General features: G+C 49.2%; 1 protein-coding gene; it reads left to right on the top strand.

Annotated features, from left to right (window-relative positions):
• Positions 1-6,938: 6,938 nt before the first annotated feature.
• On the top strand, positions 6,939-11,196 carry GSTUM_00010349001 (uncharacterized protein; the record flags this gene model as incomplete). XM_002841233.2 has 5 exons in its annotated part: positions 6,939-7,703; positions 7,831-8,221; positions 8,348-8,463; positions 8,516-8,807; positions 8,870-11,196. 5 exons carry the CDS (start codon positions 6,939-6,941, stop codon positions 10,387-10,389), a joined length of 3,084 nt encoding a protein of 1,027 aa, XP_002841279.1. The 3' UTR covers positions 10,390-11,196.
• Positions 11,197-12,085: the final 889 nt, after the last annotated feature.

Genomic DNA, 12,085 nt, shown 5'->3' with positions numbered 1-12,085 from the left:
GACTTCAACGGACAGTATTTCAATATACTTGGTTGAACAGTTACTATTTTGTTTTCCCAGTACACCTTTAAAGACTTCTTTAGTTCACAGCTCTCACCTCCTCTCTGGTAGAACAAGCCACCTGTCAACTATCATACCTTATCCCCAAACATGATTAGCATCTTGCAAACACGTTACATTACAAGCATGTCCACGATTTCTTAGCTAGATGAGCACGACAACCACCTCCCCCAGAGGGCAATTTCAATCACCACTCCACTCCTATTTAGGCTTAGATTTCTGCACATTTCACTTTCTACCTATTTGCATCGTTATACCGTAGGTATCCGGAGTCAAGTTTATCCTCCCAATCGCCGGTATAGCAAGTGGGTCAAGAGCGTACTCTCACACACTTCGTTGGCCCGGTCAAGGCACCATCCACCTCCGGGAAAGTGAACGAACACTCCCACACCGGTATGCTAGACTATCTTCTGGATGTTGCTGTATCATGCGCAACGAAACGGGAGAGTGCATGCCTTTGAAGGGGGGTACCCGAGTTTAAGTATCATACAAGTATCGGTACCGTATATTATGTGAGGAGGGGGAATGGAAGCAGAGACTGTTCTGGAGCCTGCTGGTTCTTTGATTTTTGCCCCAGTTATCGCGGAGCTTCAAGATATTGTCGCTACTGTACGCTATTTCAATGGCTCATAAAGAGGCAGAAGGGAATATGGGCGGTAATTATAAGACTTTCCTCGAGCTGATTACCCCAGGGAATGTTTATTTACTTACTTATTTATCTATCTATCTATTTATTTATTTACTTATCTATCTATCTACCTGACAAATTACCGTAATAATATGATATGACATCGTGCGTTGCTAGACGTTTCAGAGATGCACTTTGACTACGAGGAGAGGCAGGAGCCTGGAGAAAACTGTATGAAAATGGATTAGCAAGGGGGTTGCTGTACGATACATGCGCGGCACTTGTATGGTCTACAGTATTTGCCCCTCCTCCTCCTCCTCCTCCTCCCGGATACCGGTATCATACCGTATCAGAGGGATCGTTCTTAAAGGTATTCAGCCCCGGGGGTTGAAAATGCAAGTTTTTCGAGTTGAAGTTTTTGGTTTGTGCGACGCCCTTTTTGCACACAAATCTGTAAGACTATTTCGACCACAGGGCTGAATGCCTCAACCGGTCTTCTGTTATTGCACTGTGGAAATTATCCCGCTTACTTCACTTGCTTTAAAAGCACAAAGCTCCCTTTAACAGAACACTGCAGCTTACGGTAACACCCAAAGAAAATCCCAGGTATCATATCATACGCAGCGAAAAAAAAAAAAAAAACTTTCCTTAGAACAACCATAACTTACCAGGTATTATATCCCACCCCCTTCACCTCCAACAAGCAAAACGGAATAATCAGACAAAAACAAAAAAAAAAAACTCCCCCTGTCATCTCTCATCCGCCAACCAACCATCATCATTCACCATCCACCATCAACACATGTAAGGAATGGAGAAATGAAAAGAAAAGAAAAAACCCACGGAACGAAAGAACCATTCCAGAACATTTCCGAAATAGAAGGATGTGGCAAATATCCATGGCACAGGCCTGGCCCGCCCAGCAGCATCCCGGTTTCCGCAACACACCTTGTTTCGAATTGATACGGAGAATATTTCAATTATTTTTTTGTTTGGTATGGAACACCGGTAGTGCAATAAATCGGGAAACCAGAGGTGGTACGACAAATTATTTATTTCGGGTGGCGTTTCCTGCGGAGTGGAGCGGAGCGTTTGTTGATTGCGGTAGATGGCGGTGACTACAGTAGTAGAGAATGGGGTATGAATTGAGTTACACCAATTCTGCTCGAGCAGCTATCGCAGCCCGCTGGGTGTGCCGAAATTGTTGTCGATTATGTTACGGTATGTTGGCTCGGATTGATAGACATTTTGTCCCTGCTTGCTTGGTTTGGGTGAGTGGTGAGCGGGCGCATCGCAGATTTATCCTCCGGAAAACTCTCAAAATGCCCCCTTGGATAGGCACACATGTAATATGCCCCTCACGACTGCAGTGCAATGCCCCCCAGGACCAAGAAGGGTTGTTTTTTCCCCCGAGGCGGCCGAAAAATTCACTTCTTGATTGCCTCCTGCGCATCAATTAGCCCCTGAAACCACTGCGTCTAAGAGTTCTCATGCAAGTACCGTACTCGTACAGTAGATGTTGCGAATAGCACCGTTCCTTTCAAGCAAGGCAAAGGAAAATTCTCACGAGAGTTATGACCCACAAGTGAAGTATCCTTAAGTGATCGGGACAGTACTGTACCGGTACTGTCCTTGTATTTCATGTAGCACTGGGAGATAATGGAAATTGAATGCCATTCCTTCCAGCGGAGTGTAATGCAGTTGTTACTGAGTGTCGGCCAGAGCCCGGGGCAGACGACATTTGTTGGGTTTGACAAGCGGTGGCGTTAGTCCTCTGGAGGCTGCCTCTCCTCTCAAAATGGGATCGGCCAGGGGGAGTGAGTGATTGCGATGCCGTGCGAAAGTAGACTACCGTACGGTACTTGTACTCCCACTGTGCCTATGCGGACAAGCCCGAAGACGATGTTCTAGTTGTGTGGGGCGCATTTGACCCTCGTCGCTATTCGTGGGGGCATTCCGAGAGTTTTCCACCCTTCCATTTCTCCCGCTTGCTGAGTCGCTCACTCCCATCCCCTCCTTCATGGAATACCGGTATGCTATCTGTGCCGTGCCGAGTTTGACGGGGGAAATAAGTACCGGTAGATTTGCTCGTAGCAAGAAGTTGGCATTGTATTTTCAAAGAGGGTTGCTATTGCATACATCCAACCGAAATTTGGCCTTTCTGCCTGGGTTCGGGTGGTGCGCAATAATCCTTTTTGAAACCGCTTCGACACTACGGGTGCTTGTAGTGTACCGGACAGCGCAGCACCCGATCGGCTCGCGCGGCAGCCACAGGTTGCTGCGCTCATAGAGGGTAAAAGACTTTTGGCGGGGGAGAAGAGCTCGACCATAGGATTTTGTCTTCGGTGGCTGTGTGCTGGATGTGAGGCTTGTGTGCGAGTCATGATGCCATATCTCGGGCACAACACAGTATGGCAGTAGGATTCAGAACGTCCCAAGGGTAAGGGTCTGCTTGGGAAACTGCAGGCAAGTCGAAGTACGGTAGCGGTAGTGAATTAGCTTGGGAGAAAGCACTGTAGTGCTCGAGTATAGTATGCCTATCATAGATGGAAGTTAAAGGTGTGGCGCAGGGCCATGGTAAGTTCTTGTTTGGGGGAGGAGCATGTCAGCATCCGTTTGCTTGTCACGAGCCCCACTTCACGACTGGATACTATATACGATACAGATGCGGGGAAGGTAGACAGGGTGAGGCCGTGCGCCCGTCCTACTATAAACAAGCGGAGTCAAGGCCGAAGATATATATTTATATATATATATAATGTACAATACAACACCGGCACCGTGTCCAACCTCGGGTTCCGCACACTGCACCTCAGGAAATGGCTCAACCCGAACTTACCAATGCGGCAGCAGCCCCCGAATAATCGGTTAGAAACATTCGAAGCGAAATGCATGCAGTGGTTTTGCAAGGGAATGCTGCTGGGTAGTTCCTTAGTCATTTTGACTTGGGGGTTTTTGTACGACTTGGGTGATGAGTCGTTTTGGGACTCCAAGAATTAGGTGATGATATTGGAGTACTTTATAATACGGTACTGGTAAGCACCTTGGCCCAATGGTACGTCTGTGTAGGATTACTTGATCCGAATGTGGTATGGTACGGGGAATAGGTCCCGAGCGAGCTTAAAACAAGATGGGTTTGCATGTTGATGCTCTTTTGGGGTCGGTGTGCCCTGACACCACACCATACTTGTACCCTCCGCTGTACAATATGATACTTGCAGGTCACGGTGACCCGTTGGGTGCGTGCCGGTACACAGTTGCACTCGGGGGCTTTGCTTCTACAAGTACCGTATGTAAGAAAAACCCCAAAATTTCCTTTTGGCAGGAACAGAGTGATTTCGCGGGTGCCATATTAGGTATGATATTGTAAGTCACTGGTGAGTGCCGTGCGAACTTATCCTCCACGACGAGTTTGACACCGCCAACCGTTCGGCAAGAAGTCGAACAAGGACAATCGTAACGGCACTATACCAAGACATGACTGCGAGGTGCTTGTTGGTTGGCTTTAGGAAGTGCACTGCACACCCTACTTGTGCAACATCAGTTGAGCCTGTTTTTTCCCAGACTAATTGCGTACGATACTTGTACCTTAAAACGGGGGTGCGTTTTTTCTCCATTGCATACCGTAACCGTCGAGGAAGGTCTGCTGTGGCGTTCGGTACAAGTAGCAAGAATGAGGTCGGATGCCAGTGGTTGGCATAAGACGGTGGGAGTGCTCGAGCACGGATGCGGTGCATAGAGTACCGTAGCGTACAATTAGAGTACCGTACCGCACAGTAGGCACTGGAGACCACAGTAACCTGGGCTTGCCTGGCTACTCGAGTACTTTTTTGCATTGAATAGGGTGCAGTGGGGTAACTTAGCCCTCGCACAGAGTTGCACTGTACGGTACGCCCAGTAGTTCAGATCTGTATCCATATATCGTGGAGACAAAGTCCACATGTACGATCTATTACCGTAATCTTGTAAGCCCCACCCCTCTCTTTCTTTTTTTGTTTTTTTGATCTTCGGGCAACAGGGACAAGATCGAGGATCCTTTTTTACTTCTTCTTGTGTTCCTTGCGCCCTGCTTTTTTGGTTGAGGCACGCGGGTACGATATGGGTTATGGTACTCGAGTAGCAAAAGGGTACCTGATTGAAAAGGTACCGTACTGTACGAGTACTCGAGTACAAGTAGACTGGCGGGATTCGATGGGCGTTCTGCTCGTTCAAGTAGGCGGGAGTAAGAAATTGTAAGAAATTTTGTCTTGCCAAGCCAAAGGGGGGTTGGTCTGTCTCACCGTTCCGCCATGCACTAGCTAGGATAGGATGCACGAGGGATGGCCCTTTAATTTTGGGTGCATGGATTCCTATTTTGGAAATTTCTCCCACAAATTGATTTTTTCTCTTCTTCCCTTTCCCCTTTCAAAAGGTGCCTGTCGTGGACTGGCTCCGACTGAGCGAGTGAGAGGGTAAGGAGGCGAGAAGGTACGTGTCAAATAAACAGCAGAAGAGTTGCGTGGTTGGGGCAACAAACAAACAATGCGATAAACAAACGAGATACTCGAGTCGAGGGAAGAGCGGTAAGTGAGATCCAACAGGGGAGGAGAGTGTCGCAATACCGGTAGCCCTTCCTCTCTAATTTGGAGGAAGCGTGGGGAAGAAAAGGGTTGTAAGCTAGACGGCCAGAATTTCCCCTCTACTGGTTGCACGACGGAGAGGAAAAAAAGTGTTTGCTGGCGATTGGGGCAGATCCGAAACGTGAACGCTGCTGCAGCACCAATCCCAGTCTGCCGTCAAGCGACCCCGAATCTTTAAACCGCCTCAACGCAGGAGGAAAAATAGAAAGCATTTTTCTCTCTCCGGGCGGGTGGTGGGTGAATGGAGGGATCGAGGAGGGACATGGAAGGTGGAATGGTTAAAGCAGCAATTCATACATAAAACTATCAAGCAAAAAAAAAAAAAAAAAAAGAAGAAGAAGAAGCGGTGCTGGCTATTCCTTCCTTTCCCCGCCTGCTCGGGGGAAGTCGATCTCAAGAATAAGACACCCTGGACCAGTATCATCAGTATCATGCGGTGCGTGCGTGCGTGTAAGTTTTATCATGAACCGGGACCGTCAGTGTAATTCGGTTCCTTTTCGCTAACAAACTTTTTTTTATCAACGAAGGATATCATAGGAGGTGAGATATCATACGTGCCTATTCTAACTACCTACCATACACTCAGCACTAACGAAAAGTGATGAGGAGAAGGGGCTGAAGGAAGAAGCATCATTGCATAGGAGACACACGCACACTGACTGACTGATCGACCGAACTGCTCGACTGGTTGCTGACTGTCGTTCTGCTACTACGGTATCCTTCTGCCCTCTTTTTTCTGCCCACCCGAAGCAGAGAGAGCTTCAGTAAGGGTCTTGAGCTGAATTTATTATCTACTGGACTGGGCCATCAATCACCCATCAAGTTACCGTTTCCCCCTTCCCCCTTCCCCCCAAGCTTCCTGGCCCGAGACGGGAGGTCGCGTTATTCGCAGGCAAGCCACACCACACCTCCACCGAACTCGCCGCGCCGGGCGGAGACCCCCTTTTCCACTCTCCGGGCAATACCACTACTCCCTTCTCTCTGAACAGCAACCTCCTCCAAACAACCCACCACCCCTGGCCCCACAGCAGTCTTCCGTCACCCATTGTCGAACGCCTGCTGCTGTCGCTTTGCGTGGGTTCTCTCCTCTGAAAATACATACCGTACTCACGCCCACCCACATCCACGCACACCACACGCTGGTCTTGTCCTCAGAGAGAGGGACTGAACGAACTGAACATCAATATCCAGAGCGGAGGGGAGAGAAAAAAAAGAGGGCCCTTTCAATTATTTTTTCCTCTTTTCATTCCAGGATCCGGTTAATTCTATTGTCCGAGTGGTTGCAGTTGGTGTGTCGCATACCCTGGGAGGATTACTATTGTCACGCATCGTCGTCGTCGTTGTGTCTCTTCCGTTGGCGTTGTGCTCCGGTAAACAAATCCATCGATCTTCGTCACAATCAACTCGAAAAATTCGTCAAACTGTCTGCCAACGTTGCTTTCCGCCTTCTACCCTCCCCCGCCCCCCCCCCCTCTACACACGCCCCCTCCTCGACCGGCTCGCAATCACCCCGGTCGAAGACGAAGGTTGAATCGACAATTCTCGTTACCTCACATTGCAGTTCTCAGCCTTCCGTAGAGCCCTCTCAACGGACTCTTGTCACCCACGATAATTTTACACGGCAGCCCAAAATGTCTTCAGCTATTGCTTCCCAGTCCGTTCCGGCTCCTTCAAACCCGTCACCACCCAGAGCTGGCAGGCCATCCCATCCTCGACCTACTACGTACACTGGATTATCCCCTACTGTTCACACGACTGTGGAGTCATCTCCTGTTAATCCTTCGCAGTTATCACATGGGTATTCGGGTTCTGTAAGTCCAGGAGGCCCACCAATCCCCCCACCACCGAGAACAAGCAGTCAGCGTCAGGGGCCGGCTGTGACCTCACCTCCAGCTGCTTCTCAGGTCCCCGCATCAACCGAGAGGAGTAAGTCTTCTAGTGGTCGTACGCGCGGTCAAAGCACAGATGGCCGAGAACGAGAGAAAACGGATAGAGATAGGGAGAGAGATCGTCGACGTGCCGAGGAGAACAAACCGCGACGCGACCAACCTCCTTCTGCTGCCACGGTCGGCAGGTCCAATTCCACCCGTGATTCTTCGCGGAATGTAGCCGGTAGCAGCAGCGGTAGCCAACAGCCTGTGGACAGATCTCCTAGCACAAGGAGACGCCAAGATGCGGTTGATGGGGCCGGTGCCAGCACCAGCGGCCAGAGCAGGAGCAGAAGGGAACAGAGTGGTAATGGTGGCTTAGCAGTTGTTAATCCGGATGGTAATGGGACACGTCCTGCGGGCACTAGGAAGGAAACCAGGTTTGGTGAATATATATTGGGCCAGACACTCGGTGAAGGAGAGTTCGGCAAAGTCAAACTCGGATGGAGAAGAGATGGGGGTGTACAGGTAAGCTCTTCGGTTTTTTTTTTTTTTTTGGCATATCCGGTCTCGATTCATTTCTGCGATGTCATGCACGTATCTGGACAGGTATTGGCCAGCAACACAATTTTAATACTGACTTGTGCACATCAAGGTTGCTATCAAACTCATTCGTCGCGATTCCCTTTCGCCGCACCCAAATAGGTTATCTAAAATCCACCGCGAAATTTCCATTCTGCGTACTCTATCTCACCCTAACATTGTCCGACTCCACGAGATGGTTGAGACAGATCGCCATATTGGTATTATTCTTGAGTATGCCTCTGGCGGTGAACTATTCGACTACATCCTCAATCACCGTTTCCTTAAAGACCCCCCTGCTTGTCGCTTGTTTGCGCAGCTTGTCTCTGGTGTTGGGTACTTGCATAAGAAAGGGATTGTCCATCGCGATTTGAAATTGGAAAATCTGCTTTTAGATAGGAATCGGAACATCATCATTACTGATTTCGGCTTTGCCAATGTTTTTGATCCTAGGGATGAGCTTGGTGAGCTGGAAGACAAGCTGGAGGATCCTGAGATACTAAAAGAGCTTGAGAAGGGTATACCTAATAGTGGCAGTGAAGAGGGCAGTCTATTAAGTATTTTAGGACCTGGCCAAGTGAGGAGGAGAGGCGATTTAATGGCGACAAGTTGCGGAAGCCCTTGCTACGCTGCCCCTGAGTTGGTCGTTAGTGACGGTCTATATACCGGTAGAAAAGTTGACGTGTGGTCATGCGGTGTTATTTTGGTAAGCTCTTGTCTCGCTTCAGAGGGTTGATTGCTGACTTTAGGAATTGAAGTATGCAATGCTCGCGGGATATCTTCCTTTCGACGATGACCCGGCCAATCCCGAGGGTGATAACATCAATCTACTTTACAAGTACATCGTATCAACACCATTGACGTTCCCGGAATATGTTAGCCCTCATGCTAGAGATCTGCTAAGACGAATGCTTGTGCCGGAACCGAGGAAAAGGGCTGATCTTTTCGAGGTTGCTCGTCACAGCTGGCTTAGCCCATTTGCTAATGTTGTGAGCCTGATAACTAGCTCTACTACAGGAGTTAAGGAGGTCGAGCATGTGACAATTAACGGTAGGCTATTGCTATTTGGGTCCCTGAGTCCAGTAAATACTTATATGAAATCTCATTCATAGAACCTACTTTAGATGGGCCATCTCTCGTGCGCTCCGCCTCCGTTCGCGAACCTTCATCGACAAATAGCCACCCGCACCCAACATCTCTCGGTGGGCTTGGCCCAAGGCACCACGCTCACGAAAATGTGCCTCAGGCCGCCCAATCTAAGCCGGTATCGGATGCGAAGAGACGTACAGTGCAGGTTGAGTATGTTGAGCCAAGATCACAGACTAAGAGAGGATCTGCCGCCGATCCTGATCAGGGGGCCAGTTCCGAGGATGCCGCACCAGCACCTTTCGTCCCCACTAACAAGCATAACGATGGGGTCACGAGGGCCGCCACAACTGCCGGTATACCCTCTAGACACCAGCGCACTATGTCTTCCGACCAACAGCAGAAGCCACGGGATCAACTAGCGCAACCGTCGGGAAGCAGTGCTCAGCCGCCGCGAACAAGACCTTCGAGCTCGCACCCACAGGCCCCAGCCAGGGCCGCAACCACTGCTGGAGATGGTGCGGGTTCAGGGCCCCCATCAAGGAGGCCGAGCAGGGATAGGCCTGGGCCACAATTTAATGGAAAGGTCTTCACTCCTGCTGAACAGACCAGTTCCAATTCGGCAAGGCCGAATACAGCAAATTCAATCAATTCTAATCGGTTACCTTCACGGGGTATTTATTCCAGGCCCGTTGCGCCCAGTTTGGCTGCTAATAATGCTCAAGGGAGGATAGCGATGCCCAAGGCGCCTAAACCCTATACTATCAGCAACCCGATTCCACAGCCCGACAATAGCGATGCGATCGGAGCGCCGGCGAGTGCGGGCGAGATGGGAAAGCCAAGTACTACAGTATTGCCTACGAAATACTCTGGCAGACCGTCTCCGCCCGCCGAACAGTCAGCAAAGGGGCACAAGCGTGCAAACACTATTGGCTCCGGCGGAGCGAGTAGGTTTTTGGGTGGACTTATGGGTAGTTCTAGTTCCCAAGACAACACTTCTCGACCTACAATGACTGGTGCGGGTGAGCCAAGGCCATCGGTGGATCAGGGTGGGCGCTCAAAATACGAAAAGACGAAGGAAGGCAAAGTCAGAAGGTTTAGTCTTCTTCCTACAAGCTTCTCCCTCAGGAGTATTTCTGGCAGTGGATCCGAAGGCAAGCATGAACGTCGACCTTCCAGAAGCGCATCCGGGCTCCGGGTTGGCCAATTTATCAACTCGAAATCCCAGCCACAGACCTCATCGCATCCTCAACTCAGCGCACCAAATGCCGGTGAAGGTGGATCAGTCCGCACTGGTTCAGACACATCGCTGGCAGTAGGAGGCTCCGCCCCTGCTTCGGCAGCTGGTGGTAACTATGCTCGAGAGAGTATTGACCTTGGGGCTGGAAACGCTAATGCTGCCCGACGACCTGCCGTTCTTCAGAAGAATAGGAAGTTCACCGAAGGTGATGCGGGCGGAACCGGTGGCAGCAGCGGCCCGGCAAGAAGGGTCATGGATTTCTTCAGGCGAAGGGGTGTTGCAAGGAGTAGCAAGGGGGACGCCTGAAAGGTAATATGCGGGAGGTTTGATCCCGAGTTTCAAGCGTTTGCTCACGTGCTTTGGCAAGTATGGTTAAAGAAGCTCCTGCTTTCCCGACGGCATGCGATTTACTCGGGGTAACTGGAGAATCCGGGGGGAGGGAGAAGAGCATTGATTTCTTTTTTTTTTGTTTACAAAAAGCCCACGAAATGGATATTTTCATTGCGTGGCATAAAAGCGAGGAGCGTTGAGGGCAGAAGGGGGGGTGGGGCGGACGACCGAGAAGGTGATTGCTCCATTCTCCCTCATAATACAGGGCGGTTCCATGTTTCGTTTCTTTTAAAGTTTTCTTCTCTTCAGTGGTGGGGCGGTAGTCCAAGAGAGAATCTTCTATTTAGAAGCGCGTTTCTTCCCCCTTTTTAATCTTAGCTTTTCTGTTTTATTAGTGATTGCAATTCTTCCTTTGTATGTGTGCAACGCGCGTGTGGCATTCTCTCTTCTATGAAGCCTGTGGTTTTTTCTTTTCCTTTCCTTTCTTCATTGCCACTTTTTCTCATTCAGCACGCGGGAGAATCTTTGAGGATAAAGTTGGGGATACCTTATTGCTTTTGTGTAGTTTCTCTTCTTGTTTCTGTATTTGATTCCCGAGCATTATTCTCATTACGGGGCCTGTTCTGTTATTTCTGATCCTTGTTATTGCCGCCATTTCCATCTTTTTTTCTTCCACAATTGTCTGGGTGTTTTTTTTTTCCCCTTGTTCTTTGTTCTATTCTATCTCCTTTCTCCCTTTCTTTCAATTTCCGGGGTCTTAATTTTTTTTCTTCCTTTTTTTCATACTCTTAGTCTCTGCGGAGCCGTTCGCGAAAGATCGGGGTGGTGGTGAGAAATTCATTTGCATATACACTTCTCTTTTGCCAAATCTTGCTTCGTTTTCTTCTTTTCCTTCTGGAAAATGAATGAAAATTAAAAATTACTTGGGTGTTTGATTTGGTAATTGTGTTGGTTCTTCCACTTTTCTTCCTGTTCTCTTGAGAAGGGGTATCAATTCTTGTCACTCTTTTTTCTCGCTCCCCCTGCCTGGGTGGATGGGTAGCAATATGCTGGGTCTGATCGGTTGTGAAAGAGGGGAGGGAGCGAGTGCAAGATTGAATTTACTGATATCCCTTTTCTGGTGTGTTGGAGAACTGCTTCCTTCCTTGGTTGTGCTAGTGATGGGATGCGCCTTGTCTGGCTTGAAGTTGTGGTAGCTACGATGGATTTGACCGGGATTGATTCAATGGAGGACGGTTTGACGGTTTGGTTGAGGGATTGATTGGTCGCAGAAGAGAGCTGTTATACTTAGTGGCGGGGGAGGAGCGATTGTTGTATATACGGAATATTATTGGCAGTATATATATCATAATAAGCTGCTTTGCGTGCAGGGGCGTCACTCGGCAGTTGTGGAGGGACTGTTGGGGGGAACGCAATGAAGGATGGCGGTTGTTCTGCGACGTTGAATAAGGGGGGTTACTTGACGTGTTCACTCATCCGTCCACTACCGTAGTTGATGCTTGCAAGCTATAGTATTATATAATAATTATTATCTTGCTGTGGTATTCCCCCCTCGCGACACCGCTTTTCAAACCTACTCAAGAAATCTAAATACCATATCCCCCGGTACTCCTGGCACTATATACAGCACTCATACCTACCCCGCCAGACAAACTAATACTTGTATGATACT

This window comes from Tuber melanosporum (assembly GCF_000151645.1).
Source record: "Tuber melanosporum whole genome shotgun sequence assembly, scaffold_7, strain Mel28".
Taxonomy (NCBI): Eukaryota; Fungi; Ascomycota; class Pezizomycetes; order Pezizales; family Tuberaceae; genus Tuber; species Tuber melanosporum.
Note: the sequence above shows the minus strand (reverse complement) of the source record. Positions and strands in the feature narration are given on the sequence as shown.